This window comes from Grammomys surdaster, unplaced genomic scaffold (assembly GCF_004785775.1).
Source record: "Grammomys surdaster isolate TR1022 unplaced genomic scaffold, NIH_TR_1.0 126391, whole genome shotgun sequence".
Lineage (NCBI taxonomy): Eukaryota > Metazoa > Chordata > Mammalia > Rodentia > Muridae > Grammomys > Grammomys surdaster.
Genome location: NW_021621185.1, coordinates 14557711 through 14578931, shown reverse-complemented (window position 1 = coordinate 14578931; position 21221 = coordinate 14557711). Strand labels below are relative to the sequence as shown.

At 42.8% G+C, this 21221-nt stretch overlaps 1 protein-coding gene across 2 annotated transcripts in view; it reads left to right on the top strand.

Moving 5' to 3' along the window:
- The window catches only part of Rasgrf2 (Ras protein specific guanine nucleotide releasing factor 2), a 221661-nt gene that overhangs the window by 187792 nt on the left and 12648 nt on the right, over positions 1-21221 (top strand). For both annotated transcript variants that reach the window (XM_028760160.1, XM_028760159.1), the window contains exons 19-22: positions 6672-6784; positions 18226-18286; positions 18498-18601; positions 20586-20670. In XM_028760160.1, the coding sequence (XP_028615993.1) occupies positions 6672-6784; positions 18226-18286; positions 18498-18601; positions 20586-20670 (363 nt within the window). The remainder of the gene's footprint in view (positions 1-6671; positions 6785-18225; positions 18287-18497; positions 18602-20585; positions 20671-21221) is intronic.

Here is a 21221-nt window from a genome sequence, read left to right as displayed (position 1 = left end):
ATCCACCTGCCCATCCACCTGCTTATCCACCTGCCCATCCACCTGCTTATCCACCTGCCCATCCACCTGCATATCCACCTGCCCATCCACCTGCCCATACAGGTGCTCTGCCTTCCCTAGCACCTGCATATTGACTTGCTCAACAGTTGTCAAAAGAATAAGAGACAGAATGAAATGTAGACATCCCAGATTTCCTGGGGCCTTCACTTTTCTTCTTTTCTTTTCCTCTTTTCTTTTTTCTTTTCAACCTCCTAATGATTCTCTGTCTCAGTACCTGTGATTCATTAATTTGGAGTGGAGGGGCATGGAAATCATGTAGAAATAATTACTGCTGCGATAGGCCCAGACACCTCCTCTGGTCTCAGGTCCTGCTCTCCTGCTGTTCACCTGGGCAGATCCAGGGTGGCTACCTCCCAAGAGTGTGGTGGCTCAGCAGCGCCATCTTGTGGACAATGAGCTCTACTGAGACAAGGCTTGGGAAACGCAGCCAAAATTACATTCTATGATGCAATGCAGTCAGCCAGACTTATAAATATTCTCTCTCTGGATTTAAATAGAAGGAAATGCCTTCACTTCCTGATTTATATTTATTTTTGTTAGAAATAACATTCTATACTTTTAAAAAGAAGCTTTTCAGTGACCAATTGTGTATTTTTACATTCATCTGTGGGTTCATCAAAGGTTTCAGCTTTAAAAGTAAAACATAAGTAGTGTGATATCTTGATCCTCAAACTTGGTCACTGCAGAGTCTGTTACAAGCAGAATCTTGGAGATGAAGATATAACTCAGTGGTTAAGAATACTTCCTGCTCTTGCAGAGGGCCAGAGTTGGGCTCCTAGCATCCACCTTGGTGGGTCACAGCCATTAGTGACTCCAGTTCCAGGAGATCTAGTGATTACTAGACACATGCCTGGTACACATACATACGTGCAGGAAAAACACGCACACATATAAAATAAAAAATCTGAAACAACAATCCCGTATCCTTGCCTCTACAAATGGCTGGACCAGACCACAGGTGACTCCTGTGCCCCCGAGAGTTTGAGCAACACAGGTGACAGGAGTCACAGAAATTCTGTGTATGTGGATGGCCCTTTCCCAGCCGCAGTGACCCATGTATTACAGGGGATGCAGAGGACTTGTCCCTTGTCCCCTGTCCCCCTGTCTCCTCCACAGCTCAGCTGGTGAGGAAGAACTGAATTCATAGGATTCTTTTTTGTTTGTTTGTTTGTTTGTTTATTTTGTTTTTGTTTTCTTTTTCAAGACAGGGTTTCTCTGTGTAGCCGTGGCTGTCCTGGAACTCACTCTGTAGACCAGGCTGGCCTCGAACTCAGAAATCTGCCTGCCTCTGCCTCCCAAGTGCTGGGATTAAAGGCGTGCGCCACCACTGCCCAGCTTCATAGGATTCTTCATTGCAAAAACCCCAGGCAGGAACAGCAAGCTCAAGAGGGAGAACTCACTATTTGTGTGAGGGGTCAGAGAATCTGTTTATGTCAACCACGTTGCGTGTGAACAAATATTCAGCTATAACCGTGCACCATGCTTCAGACAGCCGTCAGCAATCTTCTCACCTCATCTTTTAAAGAGGTGCTCCCCAAAGTTCAGAAGAGTACAATTACATTTCAGATGTTTTTTATTGAAGAATGTTAGATTTGCTTTACCTCTTACCAATAGCTCAATAATTATTTATTATTTATATGATGGATTTTTCGCTAACTACTAACTTTTTTAAATGAGTTTTTCTTGTACGAGGCATGTGTAAGGATCCTGTTTGTTAATTAGTTTTGTTCTTTGACAGTTTTGAACCTGAATATAATGTATTTAGACTGTTCTCGTCCGCTTCCTTCCCTTCCCACGTCCTGTTCCTACCAAGTCTCTTTCCTATGCTCTTGCTCATTTGTTTTGTTTGTGTTCTCTGTGCTCTACTAAGGCCTTCTATGTGGCCTTGGTATTGGAACTCTCCATTGGACTCTAGCGGTCTCACCAGAGTGTGTGTAACTAAAGACAGTAGTCCCTCCTCCCCACCCTGGAGCTCATACTGCCTGTGGTTGAGCAGGAAGGGGTGGGGTTCATGAGCCAACCACAGTCCCTGCCCATCCAGGACTCTCTGTTGATACAGTGTGTCTTGTGTAGGCCCAGGGCAATTACAGCTACTGAGTTTTGATTACACTGGCTGTGTTGTGTCTAGAGGCCGGGGCTTCACTGGTCCTCTTCCTCTTTTCCATCTCCTACACTCTTTCTATCCCCTTCTCTGCAGTGCTCCATGAACTGTATCAATGACTTATTTAGGACTGAACCCTCACCTGTGACTTATCCTCAGCATCTTAGGAAGCCACCAGTCTAGGAGACCTTTCACGTTTGCCACCCTGGGGCCTCAGAACAGCTCCAGTTGAGCCCAGGATGTAGCCCAGCAGCTGCTCAAGGATGCCAGCTAATCACTAATTAGCTCTCAGCAAGGCCTGAGCAGAAAACTGGTGTCCTTCACAGGAATCGTGCTGCTTATGGTAATCAGATTATTTGCATCATTAGAGTCTCAACACAGCTACATGAAGACTCACTAATATATATCAAATATTCATTAAGGAACTAGATTCCTGATGGTTGCGAGCTCCTTTGGTAGTGCACAGAGACTGAAGCAGACAAGGTCGTTAATTGTTTTAAAATACAAATACCTCTATCTTGAGATGGGGGTGGGAAGTGGATGAAGACAAAACAACGGCAAGATATAACTCAGTTATCCATGCACACAGTTTAATGAGGAGCTGTTGGATGACAAATAGGAGACATTTTATGGAAACATGATTTAATACTAGTAAGACAGATGTTGTCTTAGTTTGGGGTTAACCATTGCTGTGATGAAACACCATGACCAAAAGCAAGGAAAGGGTTACACTTCCACACCACAGTTCATCATCAGAGGAAGTCAGGACAGGAACCCAAACCAGGCAGGAACCCAGAGGCAGGAGCTGATGCAGAAGCCATGGAGGAGTGCTTCTTACTGGCTTGCTCCTCACAGCTTGCTCAGCCTGCTTTCTTACAGAGCCCAGGACCAGCAGCCCAGGGATGGCACCACCCCCAGTTTACTGGGCCTTCTGCATCAATCACTAATGTTTAAAATGCCCTATAGGGTTGCCTACAGCCTGATTTTATGGATGCAGTGTCTCCACTGAGATCCTCTTCTCTCAGATGACTCCAGCTTATGACAGGTCCACATAAAAACTAGGTAAAACAGGTTCTATCTGTACTACCTTCAGGCCTCAGTGACTCGTGTTTCCCAAGAGATAACGCTGCTAGCAAACAGCCAAAGTGGCATTCTGGAATAGCTTACTGTTCCTTTTGCCATGGAACAGAGATGCTCAAACACTCAATTCAAAGTAGGTTAGAAACTGTCTAGAGCTGATAAAACTATGGACATTTTGGCTCTAATTTGCTTTATGTGGTAAAATTTTACTCTTTTCTTTTTATCTTACTAATTGTCATTAGCGATGTTAGTCTCCAACCACTTAAAATGACTCAGAAGGTTAATTCCTCAAAAATCATTCTGTTTAATGTTAAAATGGAATTATTAGACTGGATAATACAGCTAATAATATAACAATACAAGTTTTTGATAATGGAACGTGCTGTAGTAACTGTAATGGATTCTTGTAGCTAACCACTCCTGCCTGTACACATAGACTAGTAGCGTAGGAGTCCAGGTCCTTCCGTGTAGACCTGGCAGCGCTAGCTCATTCTGAAGACCTGACAGTCCCAGCATGCTGCCGGGAGAGAGTGCATCAAAATTCACTTCAAAAAAACTGTGCAAAACCCAGAGATTCACATCTTTATTCTGTTTGCCACCTGGTATTTTACGTTGAAAATCTTCAAATCAATGGAAAAATACTCAAATGAAACAGTCCAGTGTCACACATCTGGAATCCTCTGTGGATTCTCACACCCTCCGCACTCCTTACAGTCCAAGAGCAAGCCAACAGCAACATGATGACATCTAAGGAAAGCCTTTAGTGTGTGTGTTAGTGTGTGCGTGCATGTGTGTGTGTGTGTATGTGCACACACGTGTGTGTGTGTGTGCGTGCGTGTGCACACTCGTCTGGAAGCCAGATGGCCATTTGCTTCTCTCTTTCCACTGGGTAAGGCCCAGGCAACCAAGCTCTTTGGGCGTGATGGCAGTCACCTCTACCCTGAGCTCCTTTGCCCTCCCAGAACAGTTTATCACCAGTGTAGTGCTCCATCTAGTGTGGAGTCCTGCAATCCACAAGTCATCCAGTCTGCTCACAGTGAAACTTGCTTGCCCAGCTCTAATCCAGGTCCTGGGCGGTTGTCCACTTGGTTTTCTTTATACTGAAAACATTCATTCTTTTGTTTTGTCTTGTCTTTCACAACATTTACATTGTTTTAAATAATTAATGTTTAATCCATTCTTTTTTATTCACTTTCCATCCCAATATAAGCCTCCCTCCTCCTCCCAGCACCCCCTCATGAAGAACTCTCTCCCATTCCTCCCTCCCCTTCTCCTTTGAAAAGACGCCCTCTAGGTATCACCCCACACACACACTACCCCCCAACATCAGGTCACTGCAGGACTAGGCTCATCCTCTCCCACTAAGGTCACATAATAAGGTCGTTTATATATTTAAAGAATATAGGTCATATAGATCATGACTTCTTCACAATTAGATGAAGATTTGCGTTTGGTATGCTCATGGTGCTAAGCCGATGCTGCTCTGTTTGGAACCATGAGTGACATCCTCCAAGTTCTTCCTTTGTGATAAATGTGCAGTAGTTACGGGGTTTCCTAAGAGGCTCAGGGCTGTCCACCAGTCCCCACTGTCCACCACTTCCGCATCCACTCACGATCCTCGGCTGAGTCAATTAGGACTGATTTGGTTGAAAATGGTAATTTTTCTGATTCAATTGTTCCTCCAACTTCCAAGCTACAGTTGTTCTATAAAAGAAAGTTTGGACGTCTACTCACTTGTATATGCATTCATCTATTATTATGTACCTACCTATCTATCCATCCACCACCCATCTACCCACCCACTCACCCATTCCTCCATCCATCCACCCATCTACACACATACACACACGCACACACACACACACACACACACACACACATACACACACAGCCACCCAACCAGCAAACTAGCCACCCATCTTCCCACCTATCCATTCACCATCTATCCATCTACCTACCCACCCATTCCTCCAGCCAGCCAGCCACCTGCCCATCTATCCATCCATCCACCCACCATCACCAAGCCCATATTCCTCCACCTATCCAGCCATCCAGCCAGCCATCTACCCACTCACACATCCATTTACTATGTGTCTTACTTAGGGTTTCCATTGTTGTAAAGAGACACCATGACCAAGGCAATTCTTATAAAGGACATTTAATTGGGGCTGGCTTACTGGTTCTGAGGTTCAGTCCATTGTCATCATGGCCAGAAGCACAACATCATCCAGGCAAGCGTGGTGCTGGAGGAGCTGAGAGTTCTACAGCTTGTTCTGAAGACAGACAGGAAAAGACTATCTTCCAGGCAGCTAGGAAGAGTGTCACAAAGCCCACCTTCATAGTGACACACTTCCTCCAACAAGGTCACACCTTTCCAACAAGGCCACAACTCCTAATAGTGCCACTCTCTGGGCTAAGTATATTCAAACTGCCACTCCATTCATCCATCCATCCACCCACCCATCCACCCATCCATCCACCCATCCATCTGTCTATCTATAACCCCCTCTTTGTATCAGTAATGTCTCACAAACTCTTCCTAGTGATTCTTGTCCATGACTCTCATCATCCATCTCTATGCGCCAGTCTACCTAACTCTGTTCATTCTCCATCCCATCAGGGTTACACTTGTCTCTGCCATGGCCACCTGAGTTTCAGGGTATCATTTATTTTTTGATCCTTTAGCATACTTACGTAGATTCATGCACAAGTACACTGATATTAATAGCCTTAGCATATCTTCATTCACGTGAATAAAATAACACATTTTATTCATACAACAAATAATTTTTAAGTTACCATGTGGTTATTTCCGATATTACTCATGGTACAGTAGAAAACCAGGCAACAGTACTGATCTTTAAAATATGCCACACTAAATTATGATAATAGTGAGTTATGTGTTTCATGGAGCACAACAGAAAAGCTCTCAGCCCACTGTGGCAATTAAGGGCTCCCAAAAAGAATGTAATCTCTGCCAGAGAGATAAATGAGAATCCACCGGGGTAGGGACCACAGCGTTCCAAGCTAAGGGGATGCATGCCCCTGTATGGAACCGAACAAATGTGTTAATTCCCGGCAGCGTGATGTAGTGTGTGTTGGAAGTCGGATATGGTCAGATAGAAGAGTTAGTGACAAGAAGCAGGGTGGGGTCTTAATGGCTGCTGGAGACCAAGCCTAATTAGTGACCCACAAGCAACATGATTTAACCTTGCCTCATCTCCTGGGGAAACTGTCAGAAATATAACAGCACAGCCCGAGCCTAGACTATTCAAGTCAAGACCACTAAGAACATGCTGTGTGGAGTTCTGGGACAATAAATTTCAGTTACATACCTGTCTTCTGAGGAAACCATCATGAAAAATGATATCATAAGACAAAGAGCTAACCCCTGAAATGAAAGTCTTAAAGGAGTCACTTTATTTTGTAGGATTTTGAACTCAATAATGAACTCAAGATGAATGTTCTAAACTTGCTAGAAGAAGTTCTACGAGACCCGGACCTTCTTCCTCAAGAAAGGAAAGCCACGGCGAACATCCTGAGGTAAAGGCCAGTGAAGCTGCTGATGGAGTTATGTTACTGGGCTATGCCCACTGCAGATAGGTCTGTCAGATCAGAAGGACACATTTTTAGACTTTCCTGGGCATCAGAGGCTATGTGCTTGGCAGCAAAGTATTGTCTGTCATCATCTGGTTTCGATGGGGGCAGCTTGTGGTCCGATGTGCAAGTGAGACTTTGAACTGTAGTCACAATTTGTGTGGTGATGGTTTCTGGAGAACTACGTGGTAAAAGAGGGAGCCCCTAGGGATTGATTCTTGCTGTGACTCCAGACAGCAGTGTGAGTAATCGTTCTCTTCTGCTCATGAGAACTAATTACAGATCACCAGCTCTCCTTCCTGTCACGGCGCTAGTGGGAGTGGCAGCACACTGGTAGAGCTGTGACACGTGATCCTTGGTTGGCTGCACTCCTAGCCAGTCACTTCTTATCTTAAGCTTTCCATGCAGGTAGGTCCCACACTCGGATGAGGTTGGGTAAAAGAAGAACCCAACATGTCTATGTGATGAAGGCTTGGACTTGGTGAACCTTACTAGAAACTTGTGTTTGTCCATAGTTGTAACATCCAGCCTTCACACAGATGAACTGATTTGGGAGGATATTTTTTCTCTAGTTCATTCCCCATGAAGAGTGCATCCATCAGTGGTTGTATGTGGACATTTCAGTTATGGCTTTCCCAGCTCACCCAAGGGTGCATCTTCTGCCCCTACTGGAGAGTAGGAAGCCTGGCTATCTGCCAGGGCCAATTAGTGCCCCACCATTCTGTTTTTCAGTTCTTCCTTCATTTACAGCCTGGAAGTGACCTTTGTTTCTCCCAAGCTTGTCTGTATCACATCTTAGTGTAAAAGATTCTATCAAAAGTATGTGTGGAGGAACCAGGTTGATGCTGCCATCAAGAAGGCAGTTGAAGTTCATTACCATCAGCTGAAAATTGCAGAGGATCCAGAAGTGACTCCGCAGGAGACTGACACAGCTGTCAGCTCCCCTGCCTCCCCCTACGGTCGACCCCTAGACTTCCAAGCCCTCCAGAAGGGTTCCTGGTATGCCTGGCTTTGCCCTCATTTCTCTCGCTAGAGAGCTTGGCCTCTTGATCACCACAACAAAAATTGGCTTTTTCCTAAACCAAGGCCACCCTTGATATGGCCGCTAACATTGGGGAGCCTTCCTTTATGACAATATTACACCCCAAACTGACAAATGGTTGGTAACTTGAACATTTACAAGAGACTAGGATGGCTGTGAGTTAGCCCAATGACGGGATTATTGTAGGTCCACTTCCCAGGGGCCCACCCAATGCAGCCGAAAAGGAGTGCGTGGTGCTGGGAGTGGGTGCAGCCTACATGGCCTAAGACAGGGCTCTCACCCTCCTTTCACCCACATTGGAGTCCCCTGACGTTGCCCATCGTCGACAGCCTAAAGCCTTCGACCATCGATGTGACTCGTCTCACATCAGTGTTTTGGGGTTGTGAACTTGTCTAAGACCCCCCATAATTAGACATCCAAATTCAAAACTCACATAGTTGGGATTGAACATAAGACGCCTTCTCTAACTAAACAGAGAAGGGGGAGATGCCAGAAGCCAGGACCCTCGCCCTTACCCTTACCCCCTACCTTTCCCCACCTGCACAATGTCCTCTGAAGCTTGGCAACTGCAAGATCCTGCTTAGCAACTGCAGATAGACTCAAAGCAGAGTACCATGTCTTCTTAAGAATAGCAGGGAGACCATAACTCAAGCAGTGTACCATATCTTCTGAAGAACAGCAGGTAGATCATAATTCAAGGCAGTGTACCATATAGACCATGACATGTTTCAAGGCACAGGCCAAGAAGATTTTGTACTTTTCCACCACCTGGACCCTCTTACCCCCTCCCCTTGTAAAACATGCTATAAAAAAGCATTTCATGTTCAAAAAAAAAAGAAATTAAAAAAAGTATGTGTGGAGAAGAATCCATTCAGCTCAGTTAACTATGTTGTTGGAAGTCCCTCCCTGATGCAACAGTGCCAACCTTGAGATCCTGGTATTTTAGCAATTAGATCACAATTCAGTCTTACTTTTCATTAAGTTCCCAAAGCCACTGCGATCTAGAAACTGTTAGAAGTTTAATTGTGTTCCCCAATGGAAAACTGACATATTCAAGTTCTGATAGCTCCTACTTTAAAATATGACCCTGTTTGTGAATAATATCACCACAGACACAGTCAGCTAAGTTGAGGGCATCCTGAGAGGTGAAGTTCTAATCTAATGTGACTGGTGTCATTATTGGAAGATGGCCAATGAAAGACAAAGAGATACAGTGACTATCATGTGAAGACAGGGACAGGAATTGAAATTATAGCCACAAGCCAAGGAACACTCAGGATTGTAGCAGAGCACCAGAAGCTAGAAAGTGCAAGGAAGTGTTTCCTTAAGGATGTTAGAGATACAAATCCCTGCTGGTGTTTTGACCTCACTTCTGTTCTTGAATTCTGCACATCTCTGTTTTCTAAGTTGCCCACTTTGTGGTATTTTGCAACCTAGAAACCTCTTAGGAGACTTTCCTATATTTTCTATTCTATAAAAAACATCTAAGTAAGCTGGGGTATTGCATTGCCTGATTGTTTCTTGATTTCAGAATTATAACTGTGTATTCAGGTAGAGTTCGTTTCATTGGATGAGCCCTCATGTCCAGAAGTGGTCATTATTCATTTTCTCATGGGGTAAATAGTTAGTCATGCCCTTTGTATTTAAAACCACTGTGATTTTAAAGCTGTATTCTGAAAGTTTATGTCCCTGGGGACATTTGACAAAATAACTGCTACTGAAATCCTGCTGTTCACATTAGGAAAACCGTTCAAGATTGGCCAAAGGAGGGCTTTCAACTATAGATTCCTCAAGACTGCCTGACCAGTCGAGGTTTCTGTCTGTTCCAAGAGGTGGTCTGAGAAACCAGTTCAATGGAGTCAGTATGCACAAGGAATCATATTTATCATTCCAGGTCTTTATTACTTGTCAGGCCTCACATGTTGATTCCTGTTGCTGAATAATAATGCAATCAGCAAAATCACAAAGCCAATGAGGAATGGGCATGATGGTGAACAGCTTGGGAGAATACCACTGAACAGAGATCTAGTCTTGCCTTTGCAGGTTGCCCCAGACTTCAGTCTTGTCTTTAACCCAATAGAAGCTCCAAGTTTCTAAACCAATAAAATATAAATCTGTAAAATATAAACACACAGCACACACTTAAGCCTATATTGCTGTCTTATTTAGGGTTTTATTGCCGTGAAGAGACACCATGACCAAGGCACCTCATATAAGAGACAACATTTAATTAGGCCTGGCTTAGAGTTTCAGAGGTTCAGTCCATTATTGTCATGGAAGGAAGCATGGCAGCATCTAGGCAGACATGGTGCTGGAGAAGGAGCTGAGAGTTCTGCATCTTGATCCACAGGCAGTCAGAAGGAGAGTCTCATTCCACATTGAGTGGAACCTGAGCCTAAGAGTTACAAAGCCTACCCCTCACAGTGACATGCTGCCTTCAACAAGGCCACACCTACTCTAATAAGGCCACACTTTCTAATAGTCCCATTCCCTATGCCAAGCATATTTAGGCCACCACAATTGCATCATGATATTAAAGCAAAAATTTGTAGCTAAAGAGATGTTCCAGCAGTTAAGATCCAAGTGTGAGTTCTAACACCTTCCCCAGGTGGCTCACAAACACCTGTGACTCCAGATCCAGGTACCTAATAGGCTCCTCTGGTCTGCAGGCACCTGCACTCACATGCACACACACCCACCAAAACAAATATAGACATCATTAAAAATAAACTTAGGAAAGCAGAAGTTTCCTATGGCAAGGCAGCCTGTGTTTTACTGACAAAAACACACATAATTATGATCAGTTGTTAGTTGCCCTGTTTGTGAAGAAAACCTTAGGCCAAGATTTACATTTCTAATGTGGTAACTCATGCCTATAATCTCATTCCTTATGATTACAAGGCAAGATGCTATGAGTTCAAGGCCAACCTGAGCTACATTTTGAGTTCCATGTTAGCCTGGATCAAAGTGTGAGACCTGTTCTTAAGAGAATAAAAAGACATTTCCAGCTAATTCCCCATTCAATATGGAAATTTTTGAAGACACCTAAAATGTCACAAAATAAAAATAAGTGTAAGTAAATTCCTAGAAGACGAATTAATGGACTCAGGTCACAAAAAAGATGACCCTTCAACCTGAAAGTCCCCACTGGCTTCAACCAGAAGTCAGCAATGTTGATAAGGAAGCCAGAGTACATGGTGGAATGTTAAAGTCAGACCCCTGTAAAGATCATTGAATAGAAGCTAACCCACTCACTGAGCATTTCTTCCTAAGAGAAATAGTTCCTAGGCTTGTAAAATAGACTTTCCTAGTGTTCCAGAAACCCAAACCCTAAGGTAAAGAGTCATTCACACATTGGAAAATGCATTTAATTGCAACTGAATTGTCTTTGGAAAATGTATTACTTTTCTGTTGCTGTGACAAAATGCCATGACCTTACGGAAGAAAGCATATAATTGGGCTTACGATTTCAGAGGATTAGAATCCCTGATGGCCAAGCAAAAATAGCAGGAACAACTGAGAGTTTACATCTTGATCTGCAGGCAGGAGGCAGAGAGGACACACTGGGAAATCGTTTGAAACCTTGAAGCCTATTCCCGGTGACACATCTCCAACAAGGCCACACCTCCTAATCCTCAGACAGTCACCCACTGGTGACCAAGTACTCAAGCATATGAGGCACAAGGCCAGTCTTATTCCAACCACTGAGAAACTCATCTTTAGGTTATAGTTTGCTCATCTTAGGCCACCCACCATACAAAGCCCCTTTCTTTCTCCTTCACTGATGACAGGAGGATTGTCACTGGTGTAATCAACAAGGACCCAAGTGTGATTTTTTAAAGAGGGAGGAAGGTACAGAGAAAGGGGTTGGAATTTATTGATTAGACTTCATGGGGAATCTTGAAGATCAGCCTTCTAGCCTATGTAGACACTTCTCCCAGTGCCACAGAGAGAACACAGCTGGTGTGTAGTCCCAAGCAAGTTTGTTTCTTTCACCTTCTCCTCCTCATCCATATACTGGGAAAAAAAGTCATGACTAGCTAGAAGAAACTTTTTAGTATAGATGCCAAGTGCTTTAGCAGGTGCTTGACTCCTGATGGGCACACGGTAAATCATCCTGGAAATTTTGGTATTTTTAATGATTTTGATGTTGCCATCAATTCTTAAAACAACGTAACTGTAAAGCATTGTTTCTTTTTACTAATTATTTTATTTACTTACACTTCAAATATTGTCTCTCTTCCCAGTCTCCCCTCCACAAATCCCCTGCGCCGCCGCCCGGCGCTTTGCCTCTAAGAGGGTGCTCCCCCCGAACCCTCTTACCCACTTCCACCTCACCCCTCTAGCACCCCCCTTCTCTGGAGCATCAAGCCTCCACAGGACCAAGTGCATCCCCTCCCACTGATGCCAGATAAGGCAGTCCCCTGCTACACCAGGAGCCATGGGACCACTTGTATATACTCTTTTGGTTGGTGGTTTAGTCCCTGGGAGCTCTGAGAGGTCTGGCTAGTTGATGCTGTTGTTCTTCTTATGGGCCTGCAATCCACTTCAGCTCCATCAGTCCTTCCCCTAACTCTTTCAACTGGGGTCCTTGGGCTCAGTCCAATGGTTGGCTGTGAGTATCTGCATCTGTCTTAGTCAGGTGCTGGCAGAGCCTCTCAGAGGACAGTCATGCCAGGCTCCTGTCTGCAAGCACAACATGGCATTAGCAATAGTATTGGGGTTTGATGTCTGCAGATGGGATAGATCCCAAGATAGGGCAGTCTCTGGATGGCCTTTCCTTTAGTTTGTGCTCCATTTGTTTTTTGTTTTTTTGTTTTGTTTTGTTTTTTTGTCCCTGCATTTTCTTTAGATAGGAACAATTATAGGTTAAAATTTTTTGAGATGGGTAGGTGGTACCATCCCTCAATTCGGGGGCCATATCTAGGGTTAGTGAAGATCTTTTCCTAATCTGTTGGTTGCCATTTTGTCCTATTGACAGTATCCTTTGCCTTCAGTTTCATGAGGTCCCACTTGTCAATTGTTGATCTTAGAGCCTGAGCTATTGATATTCTGTTCAGGAAATTTCCCCCTATGCCAATGTATTTGAGGCTCTTTCCCACTTTATCGTCTGTTAGATTCAGTGTATCTGGTTTTATGTGGAGGTCCTTGATCCACTTGGACTTAAGCATTGTACAAGGAGATAAAAATGGATCAATTAGAATTTTTTTACATGCAGACCACCAGTTAGACCAGCACCATTTGTTGAAGATGCTTTCTTTTTTTCCACTGTATGATTTTTGGCTTCTTTATCAAAGATCAAGTGACCATAGGTGTGTGAGTTCATTTCTGGATCTTCAACTCTATCCCATTGATTGACCTGTTTGTCTCTGTATCAATACCATGCGGTTTTTATCACTATTACTCTGTAGTACAGCTTGAAGTCTGGGATGGTGATTCCTCCAGAAGCTCTTTTATTATTGTGAATTGTTTTTGTTATCCTGGTTTTTTTGTTATTCCATATGAAATTGAAAATTGCTCTTTCTATCTCTGTGAAGAATTGTATTGGAATTTTCATGGCAATTTCATTGAATCTGTAGATTGTTTTTTAGTAAGATAGGCATTTTTACTATGTTAATCCTACTGATTGGTGAGCATGGGAGATCTTTCTATCTTCTGAGGTCTTCTTCAATTTCTTTCTTCAGAGACGTGAAGTCTTGTCATATAGATCTTTCATTTGCTTGGTTAGATTACATCAGTATATTTTATATTATTTGTGATGACTATGAAGGGTGTTGTTTCCCTAATTTCTTTCTCAGCCCATTTATCCTTTGTATAGAGAAAGGCTACTGCTTTGTTTGAGTTAATTTTATATCTGGCCACTTTGCTAAAGTTGTTTATCAGGTGTAGAAATTCTCTGGTAGAATTGTTGGGGTTGCTTGTGTATACTATCATATCATCTGCAGATAGTGATACCTTGACTTCTTCCTTTTCAATTTTATCCCTTTGACCTGCTATTGTTGTATAATTGCTCTAGCTAGAACTTTGAGTACGATATTGAATAAATAGGGAGAGAGTGGGAACCCTTTCTTGTCCCTAATTTTAGTGGGATTGCTTCAAGTTTCTCTCCATTTAATTTGATGTTGGCTGCTGGTTTACTGTATATTGCTTTTATCATGTTTTGGCACATGCTTTGAATTCCTGATGTCTCCAAGACTTTTAACATGATGAGGCACTGTACTTTTTTCCAAAGGCTTTTTCAGCATCTACAAGATGGGTATTATTAATCATGAGCATTATTTCTTTTTGTTCGAGAGCTTTCAGGTGTGCTGTTAAGTTACTAGTATGAAATTTCTCCTTTTTCAAAAATGCTAGCACTTACTTAGTGCTATTAACTTGCCCCTTAGAACTGCCTTCATTGTGCCCCATATGTTTGAGTTTGATGTATATTAATCTTTATTCAATTCTAGAAAGTCTTTCATTTCTTTCTTAATTTCTATCTTTACTCACTTTTCATTGAATACTGGGTTGTTCAGTTTCTATAAGTCTGTTGTTTCTGTTGTTGATACCCAGCTTTAATCTGTGGAGGTCAGATAGGATGCAGGGTATTTCAATTTGCTTGTGTCTGGTGACCCTTGCTTTCTGTCTAAGTATGTGGTCAATTTTTTAGAAAGTTCCATGAGCTACTTAGAAGAAGGTATATTATTTTAGATTTGGGTGAAATGTTATATAAATATCTATTGGGCCCATTTGCTAACATCACTTAACTCCACACTTCTCTGTTTAGTGTTTGCATGGATGACCTGTCAGTTGGTGAGCATTGGGTATTGAATAGTCACCCGCTTTCACTGTGAGAGAGTCAATGTATTATTTAACTTTAGAGGTATTTCTTTTACAAACTTTGGGTTCATATGTGTTTGCTACTCTCGGGAACTGCAATGTCTCCTTGGTGGACGTTTCCTTTGATGAGTGTATCCTGTCCATCCCTATTTCTTTTGACTAGTTTTGGTTTGAGGTCTATTTTGTCAGATATTAAAATGACTACGTTAGCTTGCTTCTTGGGTCCATTTTCTTGGAATATCTTTTTCTAACTGTGGTAATGTCTATCTTTGATGTGAAGGTGTGGGCTTTTTAAAATTTTTATTTATTTATTTATTTTGATGCAGCAGAATGATGAATTCTAAATTTTGTTTTCACAGCCAGCTATTATTGTGTGTGTTGGTTGATTCCTTTTATTTTGTGATTGTTGCTGTTTTTTGTAGTGGTGGTGGAGGAAGAGTGTGTGTGTCTGTGTCTGTGTGTGTGTGTGTGTGTGTGCATGTGTGTGTGTGTGTGTGTGTACATGCTCATGTTTGTCTGCCTATCCTCTTTTGATTTGCTTGTCTGGCATTATCTATTCTGTATGGTTTCTTGGGTGTGGTTAATCATTTTAGGCTAGAGTTTTCCTTCTAGTACAGTGGTTCTCAACTTTCCTAATGCTGTGACCCTTTAATACAGTTCCTCATGTTGTGGTGACCCCAACCATAAAACTAGTTTTGTTGTTACATCAGACCTGTAATCTTGTACTGTTATGAATTGTAATGCAGATATGTGATATGTAGGATTCTAGTGAAAGGGTTGTTTGATCTGCAAAAGGGTTGTGGCCCACTGCCCTAGTGCTTTCTATAGGGCTAGGTTTGTAGATAAATACTGCTTAAATTTGGTTATTACCCTGAATGTCTTTATCTATGATGATTGAAAGTTGTGCTGGGTATAGTAGTCTGGGCTGACATCTGTGCCTCTTAGAGTTCACAGAACATCTGTTCAGGACTTTATAACTTTTCTTTGACTGAAGAATCCATTTCTTCTATTGTGTCTTCAATGACTGATATTCTCTCTACATCTCTTGTATTCTGTTAGTGAGGCTTTCCTCTGAGGCTTCTGTTTACATTCCTATGATTTTTATTTCCAGATTGATCTCAATTTAGCTTTTATTTATTGATTCTATTTCAATTTCATGTCTTGGACTGTTTTAATTATCTTCTTCCATTGTTGGTTTGTATTTTTATAGTTTTCTTTAAGGGATTTATTCAGTTCCTCTTTAAATACCTCAATCATATTCATAGAGGCTATTTTAAGGTCTTTGTTTTGTGTTTCAGCCATGTTGAAATACACATGACTTTCTGTGGTAGGGTTTCTGGACTCTAGTGAAAACACATGGTCCTGACTTTTATTGATTGTGATTTTGCCCTAACATTTGGGCATCTGGGTTTGGGAAAATCATAATTCTAGGTTCTGATACCTAGACTTGTCTTTGTTGGGTGGGTGTTTTGTTCCTTGGTTTCTGTTGTCCTCTCTGGTTCTTAGGAGGGTGTGGTGGCTGTGTGTAGGGAATTCTTTTGTGATTCTGATAGGTGTAGCCACTGGAATTTCCAGGTAAAAGGTGATTCTAGGTATTGGGAGCTGATACTTAGGAATGAGGCTGGGCTAGGTGAGAACCTGAGGAGGTCCACAAGATGGAGAGAAGCAGGGTGTTCCACCAGGATTTGCTTAGTTCCCTGGGAATGCAGGCAGAGTGAGAAGAGGCCACAGCAGGTTGTCTGCTACAAAGCAGAAGATGAAACTGAGGAACTATGATGTGGAAGACGGGGAGTGTTAGGATTTGAAACTCACCCACCTGCTTTGCTGTCCTGCTTGTTTCTCTGCAGGCTTTGCTGGTGGGTTCTCAGGGAATGCCTGCTGGATTGAGGGAATGCCTGCTGTCCTGGGGGGTTAGGATAACAGCATGAGTGAGGGGGAAGGTTAGGGGGGAAGATCTGCATGACTCACTGGAGATGAGGCAGAGATGAGAGGGAGGCTGCAGCAGGTAGTCTGCTACAGAGCTGGGAGGAGGACTGGGGATGCATTTGGAAGTGGGGGATAGGTGAAGATCTCCAGTTAGAGCTACCTGCTTCCTTAGCTAGAGTCATTAACAATTTCTATGGTTTTGATTCTCCTGACCAGAAATAAGCAAACAAAAAGAGCCATTCTTAGCTTTTCTCCCACCCCACCCCCCAGGGGAAGCTACATGGTTTGGAACTGATTAAATATTTTAATGATCAGTGTGTGCTTACAGCTTCATTTTCAACAGCTTAGAATGATCAGCCCAGATAGTGAGGTTTGAAATAAAATTTCCTCTCACTTTAATTCTCTTGGACTCAGAATTTCTGTAGAATATAAAACATCTTCCTCCTTTGAAAATTGTGTTTTGGGTATTAATAAACTCTTGTATCATTCATTAAAAACTAAAAGATAATCATTTGAAAGCTGAATAACGCTGGGTTTGAGATTCACCCTTGAAAGGGAAATGATTGCCTGTCTGCTCCTGCTCCTGCTCCTGCTCCTGCTCCTGCTCCTGCTCCTGCTCCTGCTCCTGCTCCTGCTCCTGCTCCTGCTCCTGCTCCTGCTCCTGCTCCTGCTCCTGCTCCTGCTCCTGCTCTTCCAGATTTTGCCCACAAGCTGGGAAGAGGGTGTACTGAGGATGCTAGAGGAGCCTGTGGGCTAGAGGAACATGAGTGGGTGCTTACAGATGGGACATTACTAGAGAATGTGCCCTGCCCTAGATGCATCTCCTGGGAGCAGCACCTCAGTACCCCTCAGGTTCACTGTAACAGTGGTTGTTTTATTTATAATCTTGGATTCTATATAACAAGCTGGTCTCTAAATCGTCAGTCCTGGATGTCATGTGATTTTCTGTTCTGCTTGTGAGTAGCACAGCAATCTGTTGTCCCTCACAGCTCCAGACACCCTAAACCCTCACAGTTTTTAGCTAAGAAGAGCCTCATGTTGTGTGGACCTCCCTTCTCCTCAGAGGTTGTTGGCCACTAGCCCAAGAGGACAAAGGGATGGGGGATGGGGACAGAGTTTGGACAGCCATGAGTATGGCAGAAAGACTTCCAGAGACTGCTGCAGCAAGACAAATCTACTTTATAGTCCAGGGATAGGGGATATAAGGGCTTTTTAGGGGTATAGGTGGGAAGGGCCAATTGTCCATAACATCATGCCAGTGGGAAGGGAAGGGTGAGATTGTTGGTAGGATTAATACAGCATCTAATTATCATGTGGTCAGGAAGCCAGAGAAAGACATGTGTGCTTAGTTATGCTGTCTTTAGAGAGCTCTGTACAAGGTCACTTTTCAGACAAGGCCAGACACCTGTATTCAGGGATACTCTCCAAAGTCATTCTCCAGACAAACGGGCAAAGACTGGAAAGCCCTGCTGAGAAAGGGAGTACTCCAGTTTTGGCCATGCTTGCAACCTTACTAGCAGGGTTCTCCAATAGGGCTGTAGCTTTCTGGTATATACACTTTCTCTTATTCATAGAGAACATTTTATATATTTCCTTACAGGGCTCTTTCACAAGATGATCAAGATGACATCCACCTAAAATTAGAGGATATAATTCAAATGGTAAGTTTAACCACACCTTGAAGTGAGCAAGCACATGTAACCAACTCCATGGCTGTTCATGTGTCTACCTGGACACAGCAATTGTTTGGTAATATTAATATTAGCTTTCATAGATTTTAGTTTGCTGCCTTTATTCCTTCAGATAGACTCTAGGGAAGGTCTTTAAGCTCTGTGGATGCCCTGTGGTTCATTGCTTCATCATCTCTTGCAGACAGACAGTCCAAAGGCTGAGTGCTTTGAGACATTGTCAGCCATGGAGCTGGCCGAGCAGATCACTCTCCTGGACCACATTGTTTTCAGAAGCATCCCCTACGAGTAAGTGCTCTGTTTCCTAGAAGAAAGTAGCTGGGCTAGAAGCTGCCATTATCTCTAAGGCAGACAGGTATACATGCGAAGTCAGCCATACTCAGAAGTGGGAGTCTCCATCTCAAGGTGCTTTAGCACACATGGATTCTATTGGTCTCAGTTTGTGTTGGGCATATTGACTCAGAGACCCTTGAGATGGTCTTGGTTTCTGTTTCTTCTGTGTGTGATAAAGTTACAATAGAATCTAAATTTCTCTGAACTTTTCTGTTTTTGAATTATAGAAAGGTCACCAAAGCTTCAAAGATAGTTCTTAATCCTGAGTATGTCTAAATCCACATAGGAATCTTGTAGGAAATATATTCTCAGACAAAATTTTCCTGTGAAATTCTGATTTTAGTAGATTTGGGTTGAGGTCTAGAAAATTGTCTTTTCATGAGAACCCCAAATACTTTGGAGGGGTCTAAAGCTTTACTCTGAGAAGGAGTGGCCCAAGGTAATGCTATAATGTCTACTACAGATCTTGGTCTAGCTCAGTAAATTAGTATGTTATGCACCATGGTGTGGATGTGTTGTCCTGCCTCTTGATTTTTTTCCTCTTCATTTTTTCTTGTATACAAGGTGTGTGTGTATGTGTGGCAGGGGAGGGGGGTCCTATAAGCCTCAGGAAATCACACGGACTTGAAAGATAAATCAACAGACCTTTGTTTAGACAAATGACAACTATTAACACACATTATCCATGATAACTGGTAACCACACTTAAGATAATGGAGTGACTGGAGAAGACCCAGGAATGGGCTCCTTGTCATACATAGGACATCCCTGATAGTGTAGTGGTGAGATCTGAGCCAATGGGAGAGACAGTTAGATGCGTATTGATGTCAGAAAAGCCCAAGAATACTCATGGAGACTATTCCTTTATGTGTTTTGTCTTTTCTTCTGGCTTCCCAGCATTTGTAGACCTATTCCTAAACATGGGAGGAGAGTTGAAATAGGAATCTGGCCCACTGGGTCATTGAAATGAACCCAGTGACATTCTGGAGACTTAGGTTAGGAAACACAATATCCCTTTTATCACTGCCCCCTCACCTTCTCACTAACCCCTCTCTTGAGCTTTGAAGGTAGGCTCTTGTCTTCTCTACAAGAGGAGAATGAACCAAGGGAGAACTTTGTGGTGGCTCCAGCTGTGATCTCTTCCTAGGACTCCTGTTTCTCCCTGTGCTCTGTGTAAGCCCAAAATATCTACCAGCTATTTCCAGCTGTGAAACTGTGTCCACATTTCTATGTCTACCTGCAAAACAGTCACCAAGAGCAGAATCAACAGTAGCAAGAGACACTGAGATTTACAGGAAGACTCAGTTTCTGCATTAGAAATGTACTAGAACGGTTTCCTTCCACATTGCTTTCTAAATGCCCACAAAAGAGAGTTCCTTCCTGCCTTATCTCAACTGTCCCATGAGTACTGAGGTCTAGTGACCTGTTCATGAGTGAAGTGACTGCACAGGGAGGCCACCAGGCTCAGCTCCCCCAATCTTGGAAACTGCTGTCCTTCAGAGAAAATCAGAGCACAGTAGATGGAAGAATTCTGTTCTGATGCATCTTTTTGGTCGCAATAGATCTTTGGGAGTCTTGACAGTTGCATTTAGAAAAATTAATCCAGAGGAAACAGCCTCCTTGACTGCTGAGTTAATACTTACTTCATTTCTCTCATGCTTCTCTCATGTTTCTCTACATTTTCTAACTTCAGAGATGCCTGTAATTGAGACAAAGTTCTAAACACTGGAGACTGAAAAAAAAACTTTTTCCTTTTGGTATGAAGTGGTAGACTGCTAGACTTGCACAAGTTATTTGGAGATGGCCAATGAAAATGGGGAAAAATAATAGTCCATGAACGTTAACCCAAATGTGCCTGTCTACTCTGCATAACTACTCAAGATCCAGCCACCATTTCTTACAAACCTCACTGGTTTTGTGTGTTGTTCTGAACTTTCAGAGAGTTTCTTGGGCAGGGCTGGATGAAACTAGACAAGAATGAAAGGACACCTTACATCATGAAGACCAGCCAGCACTTCAATGAGGTAACACCTGTGGTTGTGTTACAGGAGGGTGGCTGGTGTGGGTTTTAGGCAACTCTGGGAGCGTGAGTACAGCTCAGTGGAGGAGCACTTGTCTAAGCATATGCAAAACCCTGGATTTGATCCCCAGAAACAGAAACAAATCAACTCTGTCACACTGTTTAAATAGAGATGATTTTAATAATAAGGACAAGCTTAAATCTCCTCACATTCTCAAAGGGACGGGTTAATTTCCAGTCATGAGAGGCCAGTTTTGATGGTTCCCAGGTCCCATGAGTACTCATTGGTGTGTAAGATGTTATTATTTCTATTGTATTCACTGCAAACTCATACATTAACTGAATGAGTAGTAGTGCTGACCCCTGGTGGTGGCAATGAGATTGCATCAGTGTAACTTCCAAGTTATAGGTTGACCTTGGAAGAGGCGTCTACAGCATAAGCTCACTGATGCAGTGGTAGCCACACCTAGCCATAAGGTAAGGAGTCAATTTCATTCCTAGTTCTTCATCCATTCTATTGAAGCAGACTTCATCTTGTGAGAGAATAAGTAACAG